Raw genomic sequence first — 27,011 nt, 5'->3', positions numbered from 1 at the left:
AACTTCTCACTTGTGCAATGTCATACAAATCAGTTCTCATGCCAACAAGTAGATTGGACGGAGCTGTGTGGCGGGACGTGCTCCCCTGGCTGGGAGGGCAGCTCCTGAGATTTGTCCCCACACAATCCCACCCAGACAGTGAGGTCACAGTAGGGCTGTGAGGTCACAGAGCCCCGTGGTCCCACAGCACCACAATGACCAACCACTTCGTCCCTGACCCCAACTGTGGCGGCGGTGGTGGCAGCGGCAGCGTTTGGACAAAAATTACCAGACAGAGATTGTACAGCAGCGGTGTCAGGACAGCGGTGTCAGGACAGCGGTGTCAGGACAGCGGTGTCAGGACAGCGGCGGCAGCAGTAGCTGCCGGACGGTGTGAGGGCGAGGGGCCATGGCCCTTGCCCTCCGCCTCTTCCTCCTCCTCCTCCTGGCAGTGGCCCTGCACGCCAGGGCTGCCCAGGCTGCTCCGGTGCCAGCGCGGGGAGCAGGTGAGCCGGCGGCCTGGGGCACCTTTCCCGGCCAGTGGGCTCTTCTCCCCGGGAAGAGCCGGGGATGGTTATTCCCTCTGCAGCTCTGGCCATGTCCATTGACATCTGGCCCCCACGGTGCTCCCCAAACTCCTTGCAGTGCCACAGTTCTCTGAGGCAGGAGGGGATCCCAGCATGCAATGGAAACAGTTCCCATCTCTGTTTGTTTCTAGATGAGGGTGCTGGGAATTCTTTTTCAGCAGCTTGGCTAGAAGGTGGCTTGGACTCCTTGGGGTCTCCCGCAGGTAATTCTCAATGTGTGCTCAAGGAATAATCATTGACAACATGGCAAGAGCCAGATGACAGAAGCTTCTTTGGCTGTTGAGTTACAGGAGTGTCCACAGGGAGGACTTTTCCAGCTTCTGGGCTGGTTCCTCCACACAAAGCTCGTTCACATCGTAGGGGTAAGAAGTCTGTCCCTGCTGAACTCACAGGCTGAGCTCTGGTTTTCTCTAATCCATTCATGCCAAATGGAACTACTTCCCATTCAGGTCCTCCAAGAGGCAGAAACCGATCTCCAGGAGACAAACCATCCCAGGAGGCACTGGAACTTCTGGACCAAATGCTGAGTAAATTGCAGAGACGGAGAGGTGGGTCTGTTTCCTCATCCTGAGCCGTGAGACCCATCAGCCGGGGGCTTTAGATCCACGTGTGGACAGGCAGTGGCTGCACAGTGGGAAGGGATCCACTGCAGCCTTGCTACCCCACTGCTGCTTTCATGGCCCCAAGGTCCCTGCTGCTGCAGCTGCTCCCAGAGCTGGCCCTGAGTCTCAAGAGGCCCAAGGCACCAGAGCAGCCCAGAGCAGGATCCCTCCCGCGAGCCGAGGGCCGGAGCGCTCCCTGGCTCCCACCCTGGGCAGGGGCTCACCTGTCTCCTGAGAGGGCCTGACTCCGTCCCCTTGGGCTGTGGGAGCTGTCCTGGGTCAGGTAGGCATGGTTTTGTCACTGCCTCCTGCAGTCTTCCCCAGGGCTTTAGCCAGGGTTTCCTGGATGCGGGAGAAATCCCCGAGGGGCCCTTGGCTGCTCCAGCCGCTCCCCCAGGGATGTTGCACAGGGCCTGGAACGAGTGTGGAGAGCAGCCAGGAGCCAGCCCAGAGCTGCCCAGGCCCCTCTGCAGCTCTGGCCATGTCCATTGACATCTGGCCCCCACGGTGCTCCCCAAGCCCCTGCAGTGCCACAGTTCTCTGAGGCAGGAGGGGATCCCAGCATGCAATGGAAACGGTTCCCATCCCTGTTTGCTTCTAGATGAGGACACTGGGAATGCTTCTCCAGCAGCTTGGATGGAAGATGTTTTGGGTCCCTTGGGGTCTCCTGCAGGTAATTCTCAATGTGTGCTCAAAGAATAATAATTGGCAACATGGCAAGAGCCAGGTGACAGAATCTTCTCTGGCTGTTGAGTTACAGGAGTGTCTGCAGGGAGGACTTTCCCAGCTCCTAGGCTGGTTGCTCCACAGTGGTCCAGCTCACATCGTAGGGGTGAATAGTTTGTCTCTGCTGACCTCACAGGCTGATCTCTTGATTTTCTGTAATCCATTCATGTCAAATGGAACTGCTTCCTATTCAGGTCCTCCAAGAGGCAGGAATCAACCTCCACAAGACAAACCATCTCAGGAGGCACGGGATCTTCTGGATCAAATGCTGAATGAACTGGAGAGACGGAGAGGTGGGTCTGTTTCCTCATCCTGAGCCCTGAGACTCATCAGCCGGGGGCTTTAGATCCACGTGTGGACAGGCAGTGGCTGCACAGTGGGAAGGGATCCATCGCAGCCTCGCTGCCCCGCTGCTACTTTCCCGCCTTGCGGGGCTGTTTCCCCGCCTGGCCTGGCTGCAGCTTCTCCCCGGCCTCTGCAGGAAGGCCTTGAGCATCCCCTGACCCTGTGCCCCAAATGCACCACGGGCCCTGCAGACCAGGAGATCCCCTGCAATTGCCTGGTCTCCCGGCAGCTCCGGTGTGGCAGCTGTTTGGAGGAGGGAGTGCCCTGACCCAGCCCCAAAAGCCCAGGTGTTTTCCTGGACCTTTTCCGTGTCTTTTATAAGCATTGCCTCCTGAAGATGCCACCTCCCTGGCAGTGAACAGTTCTATCAAAGACAGTTAAACAGTTCCAATCAAAGACAATTCAGCAAGTGTCCTGAAACCTTCTCTGCCTGTCAAAAAGATAATAACAGGACTGAAAATGTGGACTAATTACCATTACAAGCGAGAAATCAATAACCAATAGAAGATAGTATACTAATAATAGAGAGATTTATGTAATTTACAGCCTATGAACATTAATTTCTTTGTTTGCTAAAATCTATTAATAGTGAAATATTTCATAAGTGCCTGTGTGTTTTTGGGGAAGTGACCCAGTGTGCATCCAGAACTGTAATGGAGTAATGTCTGCTTTCTAATATTAAAGATATTGTTAGAGACTTTGATTTATCCTGAGGTTTTTGGAAACAGCTGTGATGTCTGTCCTTTCTGGGGAAAAGGTAGATGGTGAGAACAAGACTCCACATGTCTCCTGAGAGAGCCTGACTTGGGCTGTGAGAGCTGTCGTGGGGCAGCGAGGGATGGTTGTGGCACTGCTTGCTGCAGTTTGCCCCAGGGCTTTAGCCAGGGATTCCTGTGGTCAGGAGAGAGCCCCAAGGGGCCCTTGGCTGCTCCAGCCGCTCCCCCAGGGATGTTGCACAGGGCCTGGAAAGAGTGTGGAGAGAGGCCAGGAGCCAGCCCAGAGCTGCCCAGGCCCCTCTGCAGCTCTGGCCATGTCCATTGACATCTGGCCCCCACGGTGCTCCCCGAGCCCCTGCAGTGCCACAGTTCTCTGAGGCAGGAGGGGATCCCAGCATGCAACGGAAACGGTTCCCATCCCTGTTTGCTTCTAGATGAGGACACTGGGAATGCTTCTCCAGCAGCTTGGATGGAAGATGCTTTGGGTCCCTTGGGGTCTCCTGCAGGTAATTCTCAATGTGTGCTCAAAGAATAATAATTGGCAACATGGCAAGAGCCAGGTGACAGAATCTTCTCTGACTGTTGAGTTACAGGGGTGTCTGCAGGGAGGACTTTTCCAGCTCCTTTGCTTATTCCTCTGCACAAGCCCAGCTCACATCACAGGGGTGAGTAAACTGCCTCTGCTGACCTCACAGGCTGAGCTCTGATTTTCTGTAATCCATTCATGTCAAATAGAACTACTTTCTATTAAGATCCTCCAAGACACAGGCATCAACCTCCATGAGACAAACTATCCCAGAAGGCATTGGGTCTTCTGGACCAAGTGCTGAATGAATTGCAGGGAGGGCATAGTGGGTTTCTTTCCCTTATCCTGAGCTGTGAGACCCGTCAGCCAGGGGCTTTAGATCCACGTGTGGACAGGCAGTGGCTGCACAGTGGGAAGGGATCCATCGCAGCCTCGCTGCCCCGCTGCTGCTTTCCCGCCTTGCGGGGCTGTTTCCCCGCCTGGCCTGGCTGCAGCTTCTCCCCGGCCTCTGCAGGAAGGCCTTGAGCATCCCCTGACCCTGTGCCCCAAATGCACCACGGGCCCTACAGACCAGGAGATCCCCAGCAACTGCCTGGTCTCCCGGCAGCTCCGGTATGGCGGCTGTTTGGAGGAGGGAGTGCCCTGACCCAGTGGGAAAACATCATCCATTTTCATGGACCTTTTCCATGTCTGTTTTAAGTATTGCCTCCTGAAGATGCCACCTCTCTTATGTGGAATTGTTCCATCTGATCCAGTTGTCTCTCTTACTTTCCCCAGAGATGGACCAAGGGGCTGTTCAGAAGTTAATGTTCCCTGAAGGAAGCAGTGGCTCCGTGCCAGGTTCTGCTGAGGGCAGGGAGGCGATGCCAGGCACGGGCACACGGGGTAATTGCTGTGGCGTGGTCAGCCGGGGTCGGCCATCGGGGTGGCTGTGTGGCAGCAGCTCTTCCCCCAGTGCCCACTTAAGCCCATCATGGCAAGAAGACCATAATAGAAGAGATAAATTATCCTAAGCAGACACAGTGGACTTGGGTACTGAGCAGTCCTGCTGAGGGCCGTCAGTGAGGGGCATGGGAGTGTCAGGGCTGGCACTGCCTGCTACGGGGATGGGTTTTGTGCGTGTCCCTCAAAGGAGCGACTGCTCAAGCAGCTCCGCTCCCCCTGGGCTCTCCTCCCGGCCTTCTGGGTTTGCTTTGGTGGGACAGCCTGTCCCCAGGGCTGGGAGCCTCCAGGCACCCGCACTGAGGGAAACAGAGAACGTCCTGGCTGTGTCCAATGTGCTGTCGGCTTAGCAGGGGTGCCCAGGAAGGGCTAACGCTCCAAATTGCTCCTGCAGATGCAGCTGGTGCCACAACACGTGCTCCCAAGATCCAGGAGAGCACTGGAAGAGATTTCTGTCAGGGAACACACTGTTTGAGTGTGATAATGGCAAGCATGTTGGGTGGGCAGCTTGTCTTCATGTTGTGCTGTGCTGGAATCTGGTACTGGAGGGTGAGAAAACGGTGAGTTGTTTGTTGATCTCCCCCTCAAACAGCTTCTTTTGAAGGCAGCTCATAGCCATGGAACATTCCCAGCCTGGCTGCTGTGGAGCGGCCAGTTAGTCCTTGACCAAAGAACTCTGCTGAGGGTTCTGCTGCTGTCCAGTGCTGTCCTGGCCTCTCAGCTGCTGGGCCCCTCCTGGGGAGCCCCCTGGGACTGGAGCCAGTGCTGGCTCCAACTGAGCCTGCCTGGCCAAGAGCAGCCACAGGAGGACGGGCAGAGGCAAAGCACAGTGGGGAGGAGAAGGAGAGGGACGAGATTGCCCTTGGAAGGCAGACGTGCCCTGGTGCCCGCTCCTGCCCAGGGACCCTGCCCAGAGCCATCCCCCTGCTCGCTGGGGCCTTGAGGGGCAGGTGTCCACCGGGGCCAAGGTGTGCCAGCAGCTCCCCCGTGCTGCTGAGCCTTGCCAGCTCTGGGCCCTGCTGGGCAGCAGAGTCCCTGTGTCTGCCCTGCAGCTGGGCCTCAGCCACCTCCTCTCTCCACAGGCACATCCTTAAAGAAAAGCTGAAAGCTGGTGGCTGGTCCCAAGATGTCTACAGCCGGAAAAGCTGGAGCAGCAGCTCTGAGTCTGACCAGCTTTTAATGGCACATCTACCCCTGAGCAGTTCTGAGCCTGCAGGCTAAGTCCAGCCGATGGTTCACCCCCAGGGAAATGAGTTGGAAGTGCTCAACTGAACTCCAGGCGAGAGCTTCCAGGGTCAGCTCTTCTGTACAAATAAAAAGGGACAGAGCTGGCACGCCAGTGTTTGTGTGGTACCATCAGCCCTGGCTGAGCTCCGTGCCCAGGCACAGCCGTGGATGCCCACGGTGTGGGCAGGCAGGAGCCAGGCTGGGGCTGGGGCAGCCCGTGGTGAGGGACCTTGGGCTGAGGGCACCTTCACTGCAGTGGGACCATCTGGGCCTGGGCTTCTCAAATAGGATGCCCAGGAAAAGAGGGAAGCCATCAAGAGGAATTTCAGGGCCACAGCCTGGCAAACAATATCTGGAGGCAAAGCAAAAATCCTTGCTAATTAACAGGCACTTGATGGGACCTAACTGATGGGTAATCACCAATCCTGGGTGCTGAGTCCCCTGTTCAGACACTCCCTGACCAAGGCTTTGACTGCCTGGGGAGTAACTCAGTTGTGATCACCCACTGCTTGAATGGAGCATTGAGAGGGCAGCCAGGGTAACACCCTGGGATCTGACAAATTTGCAGAACACATTTGCCAGGGTTTTCAGTAGTGGCTTCCCTTGGAAAAATAGGGGATGGGGCTGGACTGCACTCCATACAGAAGCCCTTCATGGAAGGATTCGCTGCAGAACAGCTCTAGAGAGCACCAACAATCCGGGGGCAATCACACACTCAACTTCCCAGGTCAAAACACTCGGTGTTGCTGGGCTGGGGATCCCCATATGGCAGGAGGGAATTTGGAGTCTCCTGTAAGGTGGGACTGTTGTCCCTCAGGAGGCACCCAGGGATGTTTGGGGGTGTCTTCTATGGTGTGCAGGGGTGAGGGCCCCCCGAAGAAGTGTTGGGGGCTGCAGTCCCTTGTGAGGCACCCAGGGATATTTTGGGGTGTCTTCTATGGTGTGCAGGGGGCTGAGGTCCCTCATAAGACTTGCAGGGGTCTGAGGACTGTCATGAGGAACATGGTGTGGGGGTTGGATTTTCCTCTAAGGAGAGCAGGGGGGTTGGAATCCTTCATAAGCCGTGCAGGGGGCTGTCACTCCCCATGAGGTTCTCAGGGGGTCTGGGACCTCTTTTGTGGTGTGCAGGTGCTTGGGGAGCCCCGTAATATTTGCAGAGGGCTGAGCCTGGGGCTCTCTGGTCTGGGGCCGAGTAGGGCCCTTCCTGGAACAGTCCGGCCGGGCCAGGGACCCGCATGGCGAAGGGGCCGCGGGGCAGCCTGACGAGCCGGGGGGAGGCACAACAAGGGGCCTCCTTGCTGAGCCCTTGGCTGAAGCCGAACACACACCCACAGCCCCGGCGCTTCGCCAGGGCACAGGAGGCACTGCAGGGGTACAGCTGAGCCCGTGGCTTCTCACACCAGCAGGAGCCTGGCACTGTTAGTTCCGAGGCCACGGCTTAGATGGCAGTGACCATGGCCCACAAGCTGGGAAGGTCTTGAGGGGCAGAGGCTTTCAACACTTCTCCCTGGGAAGAGTGGCTGACCCTGTTTGGTTTTTTTTTAGAAGGTTTGGCCCTCTAAACCAGCACCTCTCAGCAGAGCCCTTTCCTTGGTGCTCAGTGGGGCTGCAATGCAGCCAGGGCTCAAGGAGGATCTCTGGCTGCTTGGCCCATGGGGGCAGCACACCTTGGCTCCACCCTCCTGTTGCCTGTGATGTGCAGGGGTGGTTGTGCAGGCATTTTACAAGGGAACTGGGAGCCCAAATTGCAATAGAGGGACACCCAGCCTTTTTCCTTTAATGTCGTGGCAGTCCAGCCTGCAAAGGATGAATTCCTTGCTGGTGTTGGCGAACCCTTGTGCTGGTACCAAGGTGCCATCCCTTGGATGGAGCAGGCAGGGAGGGATCACAGGCCCACGGTGCTGGCGTTTCTGCAGCTGCCCTGATTGCCTGCCTTGGGTTATTTTTATGAATTACGGCATCGAGTCCTTCCCTGTCTCAATATGGGCCACCCCCCAGCCCTGAGTGCACAGCACACACTCGGTGTCGGCGTGGCGGGGGAAGAGCTGGCAGCTGCTGCCGGCAAGAGCGGGAATCACCGACAGGAGTTGAATGTTGGAGCTGGCATTGATATTGCAGTAGAGCCATGAAACTTCTCACTTGTGCAATGTCATACAAATCAGTTCTCATGCCAACAAGTAGATTGGACGGAGCTGTGTGGCGGGACGTGCTCCCCTGGCTGGGAGGGCAGCTCCTGAGATCCATCCCCACACAATCCCTGAAAATTAACATACATGCAGGTATCCCCCAAAAATGCCAAGGCAGTAGAAAGAATTCAGAAAGGTTCATTTTGAAGACAAGAACATTCAAAAGCATACAAAGGAAATTCTGCACCAGCTACAAGAGCACTGGGCCTGAGAAAGTCACTGATCTCTTCCAGGTTTCTCTAGTATCGCTGCCCCCCCGGCTCTCTCTGGCCCTGTAGCGTGTCTGTAAGCGTTCTCTCTGTGCTCCCGTTCCAGACAGAGAGGCTGAGAACTTGTCTGGTAATGGGGGGAGGGAGAAAGCAGCCAAACTGCCTTTGAGAAAGGTGTTCCTTTTTAGCAGCCAAGTGTGAGAAGGGCCTGAAGAATGTTCAGATGATCTTGTGTTGTTTTATCTAAGCCATGATTTACTGCCCGAGGAGAGCTGAACTGTCCAGTTTGCGATTCACTATGCGGGGATGTGAAGAGGGGTAACTTGAAACTCCAGGGTCTGTGTGTGTGGTGTGTGTGATGTGCATGATGGGCCAGCCTGAGAGAGTGATGGATGTGTGACTTGCAGCTGTGTTCTGTCTTAATTTGTTTAACCACTCCCAGCTGAGAGTGAATGAGATAAAAATCCTGGATCATGGGCAATAAAGCGATTTCTGTCCATTAAATCAGGAGTCCGTAATTCATTCTGTCATATTCCTTTTAGGCAGAAAAGGCTTCCTAAGGACCTAACTCTGTCTCCTCATAACAAAATCTTCTGCAAGACTATTCTATCCTCACAATCCCACCCAGACAGTGAGGTCACAGCAGGCCTGTGAGGTCACAGAGCCCCGTGGTCCCACAGCACCACAATGACCGACCACTCAGTCCCTGACTGCAACTGTTGCGGCAGCAGCGGCGGCGGCGGCAGTGTCAGATTTGGTGGCGTTTGGACAGTGATTACTGGACAGTGATTACTGGACAGAGATTGTACAGCAGCGGTGTCAGGACAGCGGTGTCAGGACAGCAGTGTCAGGACAGCAGTGTCAGGACAGCGGTGTCAGGACAGCGGCGGCAGCAGTAGCTGCCGGACGGTGTGAGGGCGAGGGGCCATGGCCCTTGCCCTCCGCCTCTTCCTCCTCCTCCTCCTGGCAGTGGCCCTGCACGCCAGGGCTGCCCAGGCTGCTCCGGTGCCAGCGCGGGGAGCAGGTGAGCCGGCGGCCTGGGGCACCTTTCCCGGCCAGCGGGCTCTTCTCCCCGGGAAGAGTCAGGGATGGTTTTCCCCAGGGCTTTAGCCAGGGTTTCCTGGGTGCGGGAGAAATCCCCGAGGGGCCCTTGGCTGCTCCAGCCGCTCCCCCAGGGATGTTGCACAGGGCCTGGAACGAGTGTGGAGAGCGGCCAGGAGCCAGCCCAGAGCTGCCCAGGCCCCTCTGCAGCTCTGGCCATGTCCATTGACATCTGGCCCCCACGGTGCTCCCCGAGCCCCTGCAGTGCCACAGTTCTCTGAGGCAGGAGGGGATCCCAGCATGCAATGGAAACGGTTCCCATCTCTGTTTGCTTCTAGATGGAGATCGTGACTTGGATAATGTGAAAGTTGGAAATGTGAATGATGATTTGAATTTCCTGGAGCAACCTGGAGGCAAGTTCTCAGTGTCCCTTTCCTGACAGAATAATCCCTGTCACTGTGGCAAGAGCTCATTCATGTGCCATTTTCCTTAAGACCCTCTCAAGGTTGCTGGATTGTGGCAATCTTGGCCAAGAGGGCTCCCACTGGATCCCTGTCAGGGGGAGCTTTTAATCTTCTTTCCCTGGAAATGCCAGTTGCTCCCTCCGTGTCGATTCAGAGAAAGGCAGAGAGGGAAGGGGCCGGGCCCAGGGCTGTGCCCGGGGGGCTGTGCCTGGCACGGCTCCTTTGCCGGCCCCTCGGAGCCGGAGGTGCTCCCGCTGTGGCTGCCAAGCCATGGCCCTGGCTGGGGCTGAGTTTGGAGCTGGGGCAGCTCCAGGGAGTCCCTGGTGCCCTGACAGCTCTGCGTGGGGCTCCTTTGGTCCCAGTGAGGGGCCACTGCAGGCCCGGGGGAGCTCTGCCCCTGCTCCTGAGGGGAGGGCAGAGATGAGGGCCCTGCAGCGATCCCGTTGCCCAGTTGCACTCCCTGTCCCTCTGGCCTGAGGGAGAGTCTGGAACTGGGTCACGGAACCTCTTCTGTCCTGCCCTTCTTTGCAGCCAAGCCTGGGGGTGACGGTGATCAGGAACCTGGAGTGGGGCCCAGGGCTGAGCCTCCGGAAGGTCGTGTGGGTACGTCGTGGCTTTTCCCCCTTGGAGAGCTGCCAACTCAGAGCCCAAAGCTGGGCCAGCCGGGCGCCTCACCAGGGGCCAGGACAGAGACCTGCCCGTGTGTGCCCTGTCCCTGCGGGATCCCCTCACCCCCCCTGTGCCTCAGGGCTGCCCGTGCAGAGCCCCAGAGATAACACAAGTGTCTCTGGCTGTTCAGTTACAGGGGTGTCTGCAGGGAGGACTTTTCCAGCTCCTCTGCTGATTCCTCTGAGCAAGACCATCTCATATGGCATGAGTGAGTAGTCTGTCCCTGCTGACCTCACAGGCTGAGCTCTGGTTTTCTCTAATCCATTCATGCCAAATGGAACTGCTTGCCATTCAGGTCCTCCAAGAGGCAAGAGCCAACCTCCAGCTGAAAAGAAATCCCAGGAGCATCTGAAGGAAATGCTGCAGGGAGGGCACGGTGGGTCTTTTTCCTCATCCTGAGCCATGAGACTCATCAGCCGGGGGCTTTAGATCCACGTGTGGACAGGCAGTGGCTGCACAGCAGGAAGGGATCCATCGCAGCCTCTCTGCCCCGCTGCTGCTTTCATGGCCCCAAGGTCCCTCCTGCTGCAGCTGCTCCCAGAGCTGGCCCTGAGTCTCAAGAGGCCCAAGGCACCAGAGCAGCCCAGAGCGCGGTCCCTCCTGCGAGCCAAGGGCCGGAGCGCTCCCTGGCTCCCACCCTGGGCAGGGGATCACTGAGAGGGCCTGACTCAGTCCCCTTGGGCTGTGGGAGCTGTCCCCGGGGCAGGGAAGGATGGGGCTGGCACTGCCTGCTGCAGTCTTCCCCAGGGCTTTAGCCAGGGTTTCCTGAGTGCAGGAGACACCTCTGAGGGGCCCTTGGCTGCTCCATCCGCTCCCCCAGGGATGTTGCACAGGGCCTGAAACGAGTGTGGAGAGCAGCCAGGAGCCAGCCCAGAGCTGCCCAGGCCCCTCTGCAGCTCTGGCCATGTCCATTGACATCTGGCCCCCATGGTGCTCCTCGAGGCCCTGCAGTGCCACAGTTCTCTGAGGCAGGAGGGGATCCCAGCATGCAATGGAAACGGTTCCCATCCCTGTTTGCTTCTAGATGAGAACACTGGGAATGCTTCCCCATTGGATTGGCTGCGTAAAGTTTTCCAGCCCTTGCAGCCTCCTGCAAGTAAGTTTTCAATGTCCCCTCAAGGAAAAATATTTGACAACATGGCAAGAGCCAGATGACAGAAGGTTCTCTGACTGTTGAGTTACAGGGGTGTCTGCAGGGAGGACTTTTCCAGCTCCTTTGCTGGTTCCTCAGCCCAAACTTGTCTCACACGGCAGGGGTGAGTAGTCTGTCCCTGCTGACCTCACAGGCTGAGCTCCAGTTTTCTCTAATCCGTTCATGTCAAATGGAACTGCTTCCCATTCAGGTCCTCCTAAAAGCAAGAACCAAGCAAAGACCCTTAAGTCAAATGAAGTTCTGAAAGAAATTTTGAAGGAACTTCAGAAAGGGCAAGGTGGGTCTGTTTCCTCATCCTGAGTCGTGAGCTTCATCAGCCGGGGGCTTTAGATCCACGTGTGGACAGGCAGTGGCTGCACAGCGGGAAGGGATCCATCGCAGCCTCGCTGCCCCGCTGCTGCTTTCCCGCCTTGCGGGGCTGTTTCCCCGCCTGGCCTGGCTGCAGCTTCTCCCCGGCCTCTGCAGGAAGGCCTTGAGCATCCCCTGCCCCCGTGCCCCAAATGCACCACGGGCCCTGCAGACCAGGAGATCCCCTGCAATTGCCTGGTCTCCCGGCAGCTCCAGTGTGGCGGTTGTTTGGAGGAGGGAGTGCCCTGACCCAGCCCCAAAAGCCCAGGTGTTTTCCTGGACCTTTTCCATGTCTGTTTTAAGCACTGCCTCCTGAAGATGCCACTTCCCTCATGGAGAACAGCTCCATCTGATCCAGCTGTCCCTCTTGCTTTCCTCAGAGATGGACCAAGGGACTCTGTGGCAGGCGCCGTTCCCCATAGGAAGCAGTGGCTCTGTGCCAGGTTCTGCTGAGGGCAGGGAGGCGATGCCAGGCACGGGCACACGGGGTAATTGCTGTGGCGTGGTCAGCTGGGGTCGGCCATCGGGGTGGCTGTGTGGCAGCAGCTCTTCCCCCCGTGCCCCCTTGGGCCCGTCTTGGCAGCAACCAAAGCTGAAAGCACAATGGGTTGGAGGCATCTGGAGCACGTTCTGCAGCCCCTGGGAAACGGGACTCTGGCCCCAAAGTCCCTCCCACTGCAGCTACTCCCAGAGTTGGCCCTGAGTCTTGAGAGGCCCAAGGCACCAGAGCAGCCCAGAGCAGGATCCCTCCCGCGAGCCGAGGGCCGGAGCGCTCCCTGGCTCCCACCCTGGGCAGGGCTCAGAACGAATCTCCTGCCCTCCTGTGTCTTCTTGGCTGAGCCGTGCTGGGGCTTCAGCTGCCGTGTCTGCTGTTGGCAGTGCTGGCCCAGCCCAGAGCAGACCGTCACAGCACAAGTGAATTATCCCGAGCAGGCTCAGGGGACTCGGGTACTGAGCAGTACTGGGACTCCTAAGGGAGGGACATACCCCGAAACATTGGAGCAGCTACAAGGGGTGCCCATGCTAGAAAAAAGGCTGATGGGGAGAGCAAGGCTCCAGTGTCTTCTGAGAGATCCTGACTCTGTCCCCTTGGGCTGTAGGAGTTGTTTCGGGGCAGGGAGTGGTGGTTTTAGCACTGCTTGCTGCAAGTTTTCCCCAGAGCTTCAGTGATGGATTCCTGTGGCCAGGAGAGGGCCCCAAGGGCTCCGGCCGCTCCCCCAGGGATGTTGCACAGGGCCTGGAAAGAGTGTGGAGAGAGGCCAGGAGCCAGCCCAGAGCTGCCCAGGCCCCTCTGCAGCTCTGGCCATGTCCATTGACATCTGGCCCCCACGGTGCTCCCCGAGCCCCTGCAGTGCCACAGTTCTCTGAGGCAGGAGGGGATCCCAGCATGCAATGGAAACGGTTCCCATCCCTGTTTGCTTCTAGATGAGGACACTGGGAATGCTTCTCCAGCAGCTTGGATGGAAGATGCTTTGGGTCCCTTGGGGTCTCCTGCAGGTAATTCTCAATGTGTGCTCAAAGAATAATAATTGACAACATGGCAAGAGCCAGGTGACAGAATCTTCTCTGGCTATTGAGTTACAGGGAGGACTTTTCCAGCTTCTGGGCTGCTTCCTCCGCGCAAAGCTGGCTCACATCGTAGGGGTGAGTAGTTTGTCTCTGCTGACCTCACAGGCTGAGCTCTGATTTTCTGTAATCCATTTATGTCAAGTGGAACTACTTGCCATTCAGGTCCTCCAAGAGGCAAAAACAAAGCTGAAGATGGAAAGAAATCCCAGGAGCCATCAGAGGCCATGAGAGAATTGCTGAAGGAAATGCTGCAGGGAGGGCCTGGTGGGACTCTTTCTCTCATCCTGAGCCGTGAGACTCATCAGCCGGGGGCTTTAGATCCACGTGTGGACAGGCAGTGGCTGCACAGCGGGAAGGGATCCATCGCAGCCTCACTGCCCCGCTGCTGCTTTCCCGCCTTGCGGGGCTGTTTCCCCGCCTGGCCTGGCTGCAGCTTCTCCCCAGCCTCTGCAGGAAGGCCTTGAGCATCCCCTGCCCCTGTGCCCCAAATGCACCACGGGCCCTGCAGACCAGGAGATCCCCTGCAATTGCCTGGTCTCCCGGCAGCTCTGGTGTGGCGGCTGTTTGGAGGAGGGAGTGCCCTGACCCAACCCCAAAAGCCCGGGTGTTTTCCTGGACTTTTGCTGTGTCTTTTATAAGCATTGCTTCCTGAAGATGCCACTTCCCTCATGGAGAACAGCTCCATCTGATCCAGCTGTCCCTTTTGCTTTCCCCAGAGATGGAACAAGGGGCTCTGTGGCAGGCGGCATTCCCCGAAGGAAGCAGTGGCTCTGTGCCAGGCTCTGCTGAGGGCAGGGAGGTGATGCCAGGCACGGGCACACGGGGTAATTGCTGTGGCGTGGTCAGCCGCTGTCGGCCATCGGGGTGGCTGTGTGGCAGCAGCTCTTCCCCCAGTGCCCCCTCGGGCCCATCACGATGTGGGTTCAGTGAGGGTTTGCTCTGCACTCCTGAGAGAGCCCCGAGGGGCCCTTGGCTGCTCCAGCCGCTCCCCCAGGGATGTTGCACAGGGCCTGGAACGAGTGTGGAGAGAGGCCAGGCGCCAGCCCAGAGCTGACCAGGCCCCTCTGCAGCTCTGGCCATGTCCATTGACATCTGGCCCCCACGGTGCTCCCCGAGCCCCTGCAGTGCCACAGTTCTCTGAGGCAGGAGGGGATCCCAGCATGCAATGGAAATGGTTCCCATCCTTGTTTGCTTCTAGATGGGGATCGTGACTTAGATTATCTAGAAATTCTTGTGGACGACGCTTTGAATTTCCTGGAGCAACCTGGAGGCAAGTTCTCAGTGTCCCTTTCCTGACAGAATAATCCCTGTCACTGTGGCAAGAGCTCATTCATGTGCCATTTTCCTTAAGACCCTCTCAAGGTTGCTGGATTGTGGCAATCTTGGCCAAGAGGGCTCCCACTGGATCCCTGTCAGGGGGAGCTTTTAATCTTCTTTCCCTGGAAATGCCAGTTGCTCCCTCTGTGTCTATTCAGAGAAGGGCAGAGAGGGAAGGGGCCGGGCCCAGGGCTGTGCCCGGGGGGCTGTGCCTGGCGCGGCTCCTTTGCCGGCCCCTCGGAGCCGGAGGTGCTCCCGCTGTGGCTGCCAAGCCATGGCCCTGGCTGGGGCTGAGTTTGGAGCTGGGGCAGCTCCAGGGAGTCCCTGGTGCCCTGACAGCTCTGCATGGGGCTCCTTTGGTCCCAGTGAGGGGCCACTGCAGGCCGGGGGGAGCTCTGCCCCTGCTCCTGAGGGGAGGGCAGAGATGAGGGCCCTGCAGCGATCCCGTTGCCCAGTTGCACTCCCTGTCCCTCTGGCCTGAGGGAGAGTCTGGAACTGGGTCACAGAACCTCTTCTGTCCTGCCCTTCTTTGCAGCCAAGCCTGGGGGTGACGGTGATCAGGAACCTGGAGTGGGGCCCAGGGCTGAGCCTCCGGAAGGTCGTGTGGGTACGTCGTGGCTTTTCCCCCTTGGAGAGCTGCCAACTCAGAGCCCAAAGCTGGGCCAGCCAGGCGCCTCTGCAGGGGCCAGGACCGAGACCTGCCCGTGTGTGCCCTGTCCCTGCGGGATCCCCTCACCCTCCCTGTGCCTCAGGACTGCCCGTGCAGAGCCCCAGAGATGACACAAGTGTCTCTGGCTGTTCAGTTACAGGGGTGTCTGCAGGGAGGACTTTTCCAGCTCCTCTGCTGATTCCTCTGAGCAAGACCATCTCATATGGCATGAGTGAGTAGTCTGTCCCTGCTGACCTCACAGGCTGAGCTCTGGTTTTCTCTGATCCATTCATGTCAAATGGAACTGCTTGCCATTCAGGTCCTCCAAGAGGCAAGAGCCAACCTCCAAGAGAGAAAAAGACCTTTGAGTCAAATGAAGTTCTGAAAGAAATTTTGAAGGAACTTCAGAAAGGGCGTTCCCTGGCTCCCACCCTGGGCAGGGGATAACGTGTCTCCCGAGAGGGCCTGACTCCGTCCCCTTGGGCTGTGGGAGCTGTCCCGGGGCAGGGAGGGATGGGGCTGGCACTGCCTGCTGCAGGGATGGGTTTTGTGTGTGTCCCTCAAAGGAGTGACTGCGCAAGCAGCTCCGCTCCCCTCAGGCTCTCCTCCCGGCCTTCTGGGTTTGCTTTGGTGGGACAGCCTGTCCCCAGGGCTGGGAGCCTCCAGGCACCCGCACTGAGGGAAACAGAGAACGTCCTGGCTGTGTCCAATGTGCTGTCGGCTTAGCAGGGGTGCCCAGGAAGGGCTAACGCTCCAAATTGCTCCTGCAGATGCAGCTGGTGCCACAACACATGCTCCCAAGATCCAGGAGAGCACTGGAAGAGATTTCTGTCGGGGAACACACTGTTTGATTGTGATAATGGCAAGCATGTTTGGTGGGCAGCTTGCCATCATGTTGTGCTGTGCTGGAATCTGGTACTGGAGGGTGAGAAAACGGTGAGTTGTTTGTTGATCTCCCCCTCAAACAGCTTCTTTTGAAGGCAGCTCATAGCCATGGAACATTCCCAGCCTGGCTGCTGTGGAGCGGCCAGTTAGTCCTTGACCAAAGAACTCTGCTGAGGGTTCTGCTGCTGTCCAGTGCTGTCCTGGCCTCTCAGCTGCTGGGCCCCTCCTGGGGAGCCCGCTGGGACTGGAGCCAGTGCTGGCTCCAACTGAGCCTGCCTGGCCAAAAGCAGCCCCAGGAGGACGGGCAGAGGCAAAGCACGGTGGGGAGGAGAAGGAGAGGGACAAGATTGCCCTTGGAAGGCAGACGTGCCCTGGTGCCCGCTCCTGCCCAGGGACCCTGCCCAGAGCCATCCCCCTGCTCGCTGGGGCCTTGAGGGGCAGGTGTCCACCGGGGCCAAGGTGTGCCAGCAGCTCCCCCGTGCTGCTGAGCCTTGCCAGCTCTGGGCCCTGCTGGGCAGCAGAGTCCCTGTGTCTGCCCTGCAGCTGGGCCTCAGCCACCTCCTCTCTCCACAGGCTCCTCTCTGCTCCTGCTCCAGCCCAGCCCAACACCTCGGGCAGGAAGAGCTGGACCTCTCATCTCTGCTCTTCCTGCCCAAAGCTGGCTGTGCTGACTCGGCTGAAGAACGGGCTTCTCACCCTCCTGGTCCAGCTGCCACCCAAACGAGCCCCTCTGCCCCCGAGCCCTGCGGCCCCACCCTCCAGCCCAGTCTAAAGGTGGTCCTGCCCTGCCAGAGTAGGGATTTGGGCCACCTTAATGTACAAATAAATAGAAATGAACCCTCCCTGGAGTGTCCGGGTGGTCCCACCAGCAAAGCCCCAAGGCCCCAGCCCTGGCTGAGCTCCGTGCCCAGGCACAGCCATGGATGCCCATGGTGTGGGCAGGCAGGAGCCAGGCTGGGGCTGGGGGAGCCCGTGGTGAGGGACCTTGGGCTGAGGGCACCTTCACTGCAGTGGGACCATCTGGGCCTGGGCCTCCCCAAATACCATGCCCAGGAAAAGAGGGAAGCCATCGAGAGCATCTGTAGGGACATTGTAATGTCAGCAGGCAAAACAAGGGGTCTCCTTCTCACCTCTGGGTGCTCAGCCCCTGTCCAGATGCTCTCTGAACAAGGCTTTGCCTGGGGAGTAACTCAGCTGTCATCACCCACTGCTTGAATGGAGCATTGAGAGGGCAGCCAGGGTAACACCCTGGGATCTGACAAATTTGCAGAACACATTTGCCAGGGTTTTCAGTAATGGCTTGCCTTGGAAAAATAGGGGATGGGGCTGGACTGCACTCCATACAGAAGCCCTTCATGGAAGGATTCGCTGCAGAACAGCTCTAGAGAGCACCAACAATCCGGGGGCAATCACACACTCAACTTCCCAGGTCAAAACACTCGGTGTTGCTGGGCTGGGGGTCCCCATATGGCAGGAGGGAATTTGGAGTCTCCCGTAAGGTGGGACTGTTGTCCCTCAGGAGGCACCCAGGGATGTTTGGGGGTGTCTTCTATGGTGTGCAGGGGTGAGGGCCCCCGAAAGAAGTGTTGGGGGCTGCAGTCCCTTGTGAGGCACCCAAGGATATATTGGGGTCTCTCCTGAGGGTTACAGGGAGCTGAGGTCCCCCATAAGACTTGCAGGGGTCTGAGGACTGTCATGAGGAACATGGTGGGGGGGGGCTGGATTTTCCTCTAAGGCAGGCAGGGGGTTTGGGGTCTTTCATAAGCCGTGCAGGGGGCTGTGGCCTCCCATGAGGTTCCCAGGGGGTCTGGGGCCTCTTCTGTGGTGTGCAGGTGCCTGGGGACCCTTTAAGGCGTGCAGGGGGCTGGGGTCCCTCGTGTGGCTCACAGGGATATTTTGGGGTCTCTCCTAAGGCGTGCAGGGAGCTGGGGTCCCTCGCCAGGCACACAGCAGGGTTAAACTTCAGGGGGTTTCTTGCTGTTCTTCGCACGCCCGGCACAGGAACGGGGCTGCTCTGGGTCGAGGCCGTGCCAAGTTGGGAGCAAATGTGCCGTCCCTGCTCTGTCCGGGATGCTGGAACAGCGGGCGGGCCCATCCCATCCCATCCCATCCCATCCCATCCCATCCCATCCCATCCCATCCCAGGGCACAGGAGGCACTGCAGGGGTACAGCTGAGCCCGTGGCTTCTCACACCAGCAGGAGCCTGGCACTGTTAGTTCCGAGGCCACGGCTTAGATGGCAGTGACCATGGCCCACAAGCTGGGAAGGTCTTGAGGGGCAGAGGCTTTCAACACTTCTCCCCGGGAAGAGCGGCTGACCCTGTTTGGTTTTTCATGTTTTCCCCTCAAATCCAATATCTTGACAGGGAGTAACACACCTTAATTCCACCCTCCTGTTGCCTGTGATGTGCAGGGGTGGTTGTGCAGGCATTTTACAGTAACTGCCCTCAGTTTATTCACCTGCAGAGCAAATGTCATAACATAGCAAAAAGTGGCTTCTTATTCACTGTTGTCATAGCCCAGATACTCGGACAGATGTTACAATTCCAATTACTTGGATCCAAAGCTGTCTGAAGTCAGCAAAGGATAAAGTGACAGTGGACACTGCTCAGTTCTTAGGGCAGAGGGAGTGGGAACAGAAAGCGCTCTCACAAATAAAGAGTTCCATGTTCACTACTGGTGTTTAATACATCCCTTTGCCTGCAGTAGAGCTTGTTATCTCTTTCCAAGGATGGCATTTCTCCGTTCCAGTCACTGGAAGCCCCTGGCTGCCGGAATGCAAATGCTATTGCGACCGCCAAGGGAACTGGGAGCCCAAGTTGCAATAGAGGGACACCCAGCCTTTTTCCTTTAATGTCTTGGCAGTCCAGTCTGCAAAGGATGAATTCCTTGCTGGTGTTGGCGAACCCTTGTGCTGGTACCAAGGTGCCATCCCTTGGATGGAGCAGGCAGGGAGGGATCACAGGCCCACGGTGCTGGCGTTTCTGCAGCTGCCCTGATTGCCTGCCTTGGGTTATTTTTATGAATTACGGTATCAAGTCCTTCCCTGTCTCAATATGGGCCACCCCCCAGCCCTGAGTGCACAGCACACACTCGGTGTCGGCGTGGCGGGGGAAGAGCTGGCAGCTGCTGCCGGCAAGAGCGGGAATCACCGACAGGAGTTGAATGTTGGAGCTGGCATTGATATTGCAGTAGAGCCATGAAACCTCTCACTTGTGCAATGTCATACAAATCAGTTCTCATGCCAACAAGTAGATTGGACAGAGCTGTGTGGCGGGACGTGCTCCCCTGGCTGGGAGGGCAGCTCCTGAGATTTGTCCTTACACAATCCCACCCAGACAGTGAGGTCACAGCAGGGCTGTGAAGTCACAGAGCCCTGTGGTCCCACAACACAACAATGACCAACCACTTCGTCCCTGACCACAACTGGGGTGGAGGCAGCGGTGGCGTTTGGATGAAGATTACTGGACAAAGATTACCAGACAGAGATTGTACAGCAGCGGTGTCAGGACAGCGGTGTCAGGACAGCGGTGTCAGGACAGCGGTGTCAGGACAGCGGTGTCAGGACAGCGGCGGCAGCAGTAGCTGCCGGACGGTGTGAGGGCGAGGGGCCATGGCCCTTGCCCTCCGCCTCTTCCTCCTCCTCCTCCTGGCAGTGGCCCTGCACGCCAGGGCTGCCCAGGCTGCTCCGGTGCCAGCGCGGGGAGCAGGTGAGCCGGCGGCCTGGGGCACCTTTCCCGGCCAGCGGGCTCTTCTCCCCGGGAAGAGTTGGGGATGGTTTTCCCCAGGGCTTTAGCCAGGGTTTCCTGGGTGCGGGAGAAATCCCCGAGGGGCCCTTGGCTGCTCCAGCCGCTCCCCCAGGGATGTTGCACAGGGCCTGGAACGAGTGTGGAGAGCGGCCAGGAGCCAGCCCAGAGCTGCCCAGGCCCCTCTGCAGCTCTGGCCATGTCCATTGACATCTGGCCCCCACGGTGCTCCCCGAGCCCCTGCAGTGCCACAGTTCTCTGAGGCAGGAGGGGATCCCAGCATGCAACGGAAATGGTTCCCATCTCTGTTTGTTTCTAGATGGAGATCGTGACTTGGATAATGTGAAAGTTGGAAATGTGAATGATGATTTGAATTTCCTGGAGCAACCTGGAGGCAAGTTCTCAGTGTCCCTTTCCTGACAGAATAATCCCTGTCACTGTGGCAAGAGCTCATTCATGTGCCATTTTCCTTAAGACCCTCTCAAGGTTGCTGGATTGTGGCAATCTTGGCCAAGAGGGCTCCCACTGGATCCCTGTCAGGGGGAGCTTTTAATCTTCTTTCCCTGGAAATGCCAGTTGCTCCCTCCGTGTCGATTCAGAGAAAGGCAGAGAGGGAAGGGGCCGGGCCCAGGGCTGTGCCCGGGGGGCTGTGCCTGGCACGGCTCCTTTGCCGGCCCCTCGGAGCCGGAGAGGCTCCCGCTGTGGCTGCCAAGCCATGGCCCTGGCTGGGGCTGAGTTTGGAGCTGGGGCAGCTCCAGGGAGTCCCTGGTGCCCTGACAGCTCTGCGTGGGGCTCCTTTGGTCCCAGTGAGGGGCCACTGCAGGCCCGGGGGAGCTCTGCCCCTGCTCCTGAGGGGAGGGCAGAGATGAGGGCCCTGCAGTGAAGCATCTCTGGCTGTTGAGTTACAGCGGTGTCTGCGGGGAGGACTTTTCCAGCTGCTGTGCTGGTTGTTCCATACAAGCTAAACTCACATCACAGGGGTGAGTAGTCTGTCCCTGCTGACCGCACAGGCTGAGCTCTGGTTTTCTCTAATCCATTCATGTCAAATGGAACTGCTTGCCATTCAGGTCCTCCAGGAGGCAAGAGCCAACCTCCAGGTGGAAAGAAATCCCAGGAGCCATCTGAAGGCATGAGGCAAATGCTGAAGGAAATGATGCAGGGAGTACCTGGTGGGTCTGTTTCCTCATCCTGAGCCCTGAGACTCATCAGCCAGGGGCTTTAGATCCACGTGTGGACAGGCAGTGGCTGCACAGCGGGAAGGGATCCATCGCAGCCTCGCTGCCCCGCTGCTGCTTTCCCGCCTTGCGGGGCTGTTTCCCCGCCTGGCCTGGCTGCAGCTTCTCCCCGGCCTCTGCAGGAAGGCCTTGAGCATCCCCTGACCCTGTGCCCCAAATGCACCACGGGCCCTGCAGACCAGGAGATCCCCTGCAATTGCCTGGTCTCCCGGCAGCTCCAGTGTGGCGGCTGTTTGGAGGAGGGAGTGCCCTGACCCAGCCCCAAAAGCCCGGGTGTTTTCCTGGACTTTTGCTGTGTCTTTTATAAGCACTGCCTCCTGAAGATGCCACTTCCCTCATGGAGAACAGCTCCGTCTGATCCAGCTGTCCCTCTTGCTTTCCTCAGAGATGGACCAAGGGGCTCTATGGCAGGCGGCATTCCCCAAAGAAAGCAGTGGCTCCGTGCCAGGTTCTGCTGAGGGCAGGGAGGCGATGCCAGGCACGGGCACACGGGGTAATTGCTGTGGCGTGGTCAGCCGGGGTCGGCCATCGGGGTGGCTGTGTGGCAGCAGCTCTTCCCCCAGTGCCCCCTCGGGCCCATCACGATGTGGGTTCAGTGAGGGTTTGCTCTGCACTCCTGAGAGAGCCCCGAGGGGCCCTTGGCTGCTCCAGCCGCTCCCCCAGGGATGTTGCACAGGGCCTGGAATGAGTGTGGAGAGCGGCCAGGAGCCAGCCCAGAGCTGCCCAGGCCCCTCTGCAGCTCTGGCCATGTCCATTGACATCTGGCCCCCACGGTGCTCCCCGAGCCCCTGCAGTGCCACAGTTCTCTGAGGCAGGAGGGGATCCCAGCATGCAATGGAAATGGTTCCCATCCCTGTTTGCTTCTAGATGGGGATCATTACTTGGATTACCTGCAAGTTCTTGTGGATGATGCTTTGAGCTTCCTGGAGCAACCTGCAGGCAAGTTCTCAGTGTCCCTTTCCTGAGAGAATAATCCCTTTCAATGTGGCAAGAGCTCATTCATGTGCCACTTTCCTTAAGACCCTCTCAAGGTTGCTGGATTGTGGCAATCTTGGCCAAGAGGGCTCCCACTGGATCCCTGTCAGGGGGAGCTTTTAATCTTCTTTCCCTGGAAATGCCAGTTGCTCCCTCCGTGTCGATTCAGAGAAAGGCAGAGAGGGAAGGGGCCGGGCCCAGGGCTGTGCCCGGGGGGCTGTGCCTGGCACGGCTCCTTTGCCGGCCCCTCGGAGCCGGAGGTGCTCCCGCTGCGGCTACCAAGCCATGGCCCTGGCTGGGGCTGAGTTTGGAGCTGGGGCAGCTCCAGGGAGTCCCTGGTGCCCTGACAGCTCTGCGTGGGGCTCCTTTGGTCCCAACATGTAGATCAACAGGTATGACAGAAGCTTCTCTGGCTGTTGAGTTACAGGGGTGTCCGCGCAGAGGACTTTTCCAGCTCCTGAGCTGATTCCTTTGCACAAGCGCAATTCACACGGCAGGGGTGAGTAGTCTGTCCCTGCTGACCTCACAGGCTGAGTTCTGGTTTTCTCTAATTCGTTCATATCAAATGGAACTGCTTCCCATTCAGGTCCTCCAAAAGTCAAGAGTGAAACTGAAGGAGACAAAGATTTTCTTGAATCAAATGAAGTCCTGAGAGAAATTGTGAAGGAACTGATGAGAGGGCGAGGTGGGTCTGTTTCTCTCAGCCTGAGCTGTGACACTCATCAGCTGGGCACTTTAGATCAGTCTCATCTGATCCAGGTGTCCCTCTTGCTTTCCCCAGAGATGGACCAAGGGGCTCTATGGCAGGCAGCATTCTCCAAAGGAAGCAGTGGCTCCGTGCCAGGCTCTGCTGAGGGCAGGGAGGTGATGCCAGGCACGGGCACACGGGGTAATTGCTGTGGCGTGGTCAGCAGGGGTTGGCCATCGGGGTGGCTGTGTGGCAGCAGCTCTTCCCCCAGTGCCCCCTCGGGCCTGTCACGGCAAGAAGACCATAACAGAATAGATTAATCCTGAGCAGACTCAGGGAACTCGGGTACTGAGCAGTCCTGCTGAGAGCCCTCAGTGAGGAGCGTTGCCTGAAACATTGGAGCAGCTGCAAGGGATGCCCATACTGAGGAAAAGGCAGATGGGGAGAGCAAGGCTCAAGTGCCTCCTCAGAGGGCCTGACTCAGTCCCTTTGGGCTGTGGGCAATGGTTGGGAGGTGGGAGGATTAGTTGTGGCACTGCCTGCTACAGTTTTCCCCAGGGCTTTATTGAGGGTTTGTGGCACAGAGCCCCGAGGGGCCCTTGGCTGCTCCAGCCACTCCCCCAGGGATGTTGCACAGGGCCTGGAAAGAGTGTGGAGAGAGGCCAGGAGCCAGCCCAGAGCTGACCAGGCCCCTCTGCAGCTCTGGCCATGTCCATTGACATCTGGCCCCCATGGTGCTCTCTGAGCCCCTGCAGTGCCACAGTTCTCTGAGGCAGGAGGGGATCCCAGCATGCAATGGAAACGGTTCCCATCTCTGTTTGTTTCTAGATGAGGGTGCTGGGAATGCGTCGCCATTAGATTGGCTGCGTGAGGTTTTGGAGCCCTTGCAGCCTCCTGCAGGTAATTCCCCTCAAAGAATAATAATTCTATATTTTATAAACAATAAATGTGGGAAGAGCCAGGTGACAGAAACTTCTCTGGCTGTTGAGTTATAGGGGTGTCTGCAGGGAGGACTTTTCCAGCTCCCCTGCTGGTTGTTCCATACAAGCTAAATTCACATCACAGGGGTGAGTAGTCTGTCCCTGCTGACCTCACAGGCTGAGCTCCAGTTTTCTCTAATCCATTCATGTCAAATGGAACTGCTTGCCATTCAGGTCCTCCAGGAGGCAAGAGCCAACCTCCAGGTGGAAAGAAATCCCAGGAGCCATCTGAAGGCATGAGGCAAATGCTGAAGGAAATGATGCAGGGAGTACCTGGTGGGTCTGTTTCCTCATCCTGAGCCCTGAGACTCATCAGCCGGGGGCTTTAGATCCACGTGTGGACAGGCAGTGGCTGCACAGTGGGAAGGGATCCATCGCAGCCTCGCTGCCCCGCTGCTGCTTTCCCGCCTTGCGGGGCTGTTTCCCCGCCTGGCCTGGCTGCAGCTTCTCCCCGGCCTCTGCAGGAAGGCCTTGAGCATCCCCTGACCCTGTGCCCCAAATGCACCACGGGCCCTGCAGACCAGGAGATCCCCTGCAATTGCCTGGTCTCCCGGCAGCTCCGGTGTGGCGGCTGTTTGGAGGAGGGAGTGCCCTGACCCAGCCCCAAAAGCCCAGGTGTTTTCCTGGACCTTTTCTGTGTCTTTTATAAGCATTGCCTCCTGAAGATGCCACTTCCCTCATGGAGAACAGCTCCATCTGATCCAGCTGTCCCTCTTGTTTTCCCCAGAGATGGACCAAGGGACTCTGTGGCAGGCGCCGTTCCCCATAGGAAGCAGTGGCTCCGTGCCAGGCTCTGCTGAGGGCAGGGAGGCGATGCCAGGCACGGGCACACGGGGTAATTGCTGTGGCGTGGTCAGCCGGGGTCAGCCATCGGGGTGGCTGTGTGGCAGCAGCTCTTCCCCCAGTGCCCCCTCGGGCCCGTCACGGCAGCAACCAAAGCTGAAAGCACGACGGGTTGGAGGCATCTGGAGCACGTTCTGCAGCCCCTGGGAAACGGGACTCTGGCCCCAAGGTCCCTCCTGCTGCAGCTGCTCCCCTTGTTGCAGAAAGCAAGGCTCCGGTGTCTCATAAGTGGGCCTGACTCTGTCCACTGTGGAAACTTTCTCCCAGGGAAGGAGGTTTTGTTGTGGCACTGCCTGCTACAGTTTTTCCCCAGGACTTTAGCCAGGGTTTCCTGAGTGCGGGAGAGAGCCCCGAGGGGTCCTTGGCTGCTCCAGCTGCTCCCCCAGGGATGTTGCACAAGGCCAGGAACGAGTGTGGAGAGTGGCCAGGAGCCAGCCCAGAGCTGACCAGGCCCCTCTGCAGCTCTGGCCATGTCCATTGACATCTGACCCCCATGGTGCTCCCCGAGCCCCTGCAGTGCCACAGTTCTCTGAGGCAGGAGGGGATCCCAGCATGCAATGGAAACGGTTCCCATCTCTGTTTGCTTCTAGATGAGGGTGCTGGGAATGCTTCTCCATTGGATTGGCTGCATGAAGTTTTGGAGCCCTTGATGTCCCCTGCAGGTAAAGTGTCATTTTCCCTCAAAGATCAATTACTCGAAATTCTAAACCCAAGAAATGTTGCAAGAGCCAGATGACAGAAGCTTCTCTGATTGTTGAATTACAGGTGTATCTGCAGGGAGGACTTTTCCAGCTCCTCTGCTGGTTGTTCCACACAAGCCCAGCTCACATGGCAGGGGTGAGTAGTCTGTCCCTGCTGACCGCACAGGCTGAGCTCTGGTTTTCTCTAATCCATTCATGTCAAATGGAACTAATTTTCCATTCAGGTCCTCCAAGAGGCAAGAACCAACCTCCAGGTGAAAAGAAATCCCAGGAGCCATCTGAAGGCATGAGAGAAATACTAAAAGAACCGGGGAGAGGTCAGGGTGGGTCCCTTTCTCTCATCCTGAGCTGTGAGGCTCATCAGCTGGGGGCTTTAGATCCACGTGTGGACTCGCTGTGGCTGCACAGCGGGAAGGGATCCATTGCAGCCTCGCTGGATTGGGGCTCACGTGTCTCCTGAGAGGGTCTGACCCTTTTGGCTGTAGGAGCTGTCCTGGAGCAGGGAGGACCAGTGCTGGTATTGCCTCCAGGCACCCGCACTGAGGGAAACAGAGAACGTCCTGGCTGTGTCCAATGTGCTGTCAGCTTAGCAGGGGTGCCCAGGAAGGGCTAACGCTCCAAATTGCTCCCGCAGATGCAGCTGGTGCCACAACACGTGCTCCAAAGGTCCAGGAGAGCACTGGAAGAGATTTCTGTCGGGGAACACGCTGTTTGATTGTGATAATGGCAAGCATGTTGGGTGGGCTGCTTGCCATCATGTCATGCTGTGCTGCAATCTGGTACTGGAGGGTGAGAAAACGGTGAGTTGTTTGTTGATCTCCCCCTCAAACAGCTTCTTTTGAAGGCAGCTCATAGCCATGGAACATTCCCAGCCTGGCTGCTGTGGAGCGGCCAGTTAGTCCTTGACCAAAGAACTCTGCTGAGGGTTCTGCTGCTGTCCAGTGCTGTCCTGGCCTCTCAGCTGCTGGGCCCCTCCTGGGGAGCCCGCTGGGACTGGAGCCAGTGCTGGCTCCAACTGAGCCTGCCTGGCCAAGAGCAGCCCCAGGAGGACGGGCAGAGGCAAAGCACGGTGGGGAGGAGAAGGAGCGGGACGAGATTGCCCTTGGAAGGCAGACGTGCCCTGGTGCCCGCTCCTGCCCAGGGACCCTGCCCAGAGCCATCCCCCTGCTCGCTGGGGCCTTGAGGGGCAGGTGTCCACCGGGGCCAAGGTGTGCCAGCAGCTCCCCCGTGCTGCTGAGCCTTGCCAGCTCTGGGCCCTGCTGGGCAGCAGAGTCCCTGTGTCTGCCCTGCAGCTGGGCCTCAGCCACCTCCTCCCTCCACAGGCTCCTCTCTGCTCCTGCTCCAGAGCAGCCAAACACATCAGCCAGGAAGAGCTGGACCTCTCACCCTCACTCTTTGTACCCTTGCTCAGCTGCGTTGCCACGGCTGCAGCACCTGCTGTTTGATGTCAAGGTCCAACTGCCACCAAAACGATCCTCTCTGCCTCTAAACCCACTGATTGCACCCTATGATGAGGACTGAAGTTGGTCCTTTCCTGCCCACCCCTTTTGTTCAAATAAAGATAGAGTCAGCATCACTTGAGTGTGCAAGCTGTCCCACCAGCAAAGCCCCAAGGCCCCAGCCCTGGCTGAGCTCCATGCCCAGGTGCAGCCGTGGATGCCCATGGTGTGGGCAGGCAGGAGCCGGGCTGGGGCTCCTGTGAC

The 27,011-nt window shown here is 58.1% G+C and overlaps 1 protein-coding gene across 1 annotated transcript; it reads left to right on the top strand.

Annotated features, from left to right (window-relative positions):
* The first annotated feature begins 304 nt into the window (after window positions 1–304).
* LOC116792429 lies at window positions 305–26,829 on the top strand. The gene is made up of 23 exons (XM_032699328.1): window positions 305–485; window positions 698–769; window positions 857–928; window positions 1,016–1,114; window positions 1,770–1,841; window positions 1,929–2,000; window positions 2,089–2,187; window positions 3,390–3,461; window positions 3,549–3,620; window positions 4,259–4,366; window positions 21,989–22,060; window positions 22,524–22,595; window positions 22,683–22,781; window positions 22,878–22,985; window positions 23,613–23,684; window positions 23,774–23,851; window positions 23,939–24,040; window positions 24,492–24,599; window positions 25,198–25,269; window positions 25,373–25,444; window positions 25,533–25,631; window positions 25,943–26,108; window positions 26,631–26,829. Exons 1-23 carry the CDS (start codon window positions 389–391, stop codon window positions 26,827–26,829), a joined length of 2,154 nt encoding a protein of 717 aa, XP_032555219.1. The 5' UTR covers window positions 305–388.
* Window positions 26,830–27,011: the final 182 nt, after the last annotated feature.

The sequence above is a fragment of the Chiroxiphia lanceolata genome, chromosome 11 (assembly GCF_009829145.1).
Source record: "Chiroxiphia lanceolata isolate bChiLan1 chromosome 11, bChiLan1.pri, whole genome shotgun sequence".
NCBI lineage: Eukaryota > Metazoa > Chordata > Aves > Passeriformes > Pipridae > Chiroxiphia > Chiroxiphia lanceolata.
The sequence above is the reverse complement of the archived record's forward strand: the minus strand, read 5'-3'. Positions and strand labels throughout refer to the sequence as shown.

What these genes read in the sequence shown, in the direction of transcription:
- LOC116792429 (XM_032699328.1), top strand. Translation starts at nt 389, where the DNA reads ATGGCCCTTGCCCTCCGCCTCTTCCTCCTCCTCCTCCTGGCAGTGGCC. An exon ending in AGCTCGTTCACATCGTAGGG is followed by an intron (nt 929 to 1,015) that starts GTAAGAAGTCTG and finishes CTTCCCATTCAG; the next exon opens with GTCCTCCAAGAGGCAGAAAC. An exon ending in TCCCTTGGGGTCTCCTGCAG is followed by an intron (nt 3,462 to 3,548) that starts GTAATTCTCAAT and finishes GTTGAGTTACAG; the next exon opens with GGGTGTCTGCAGGGAGGACT.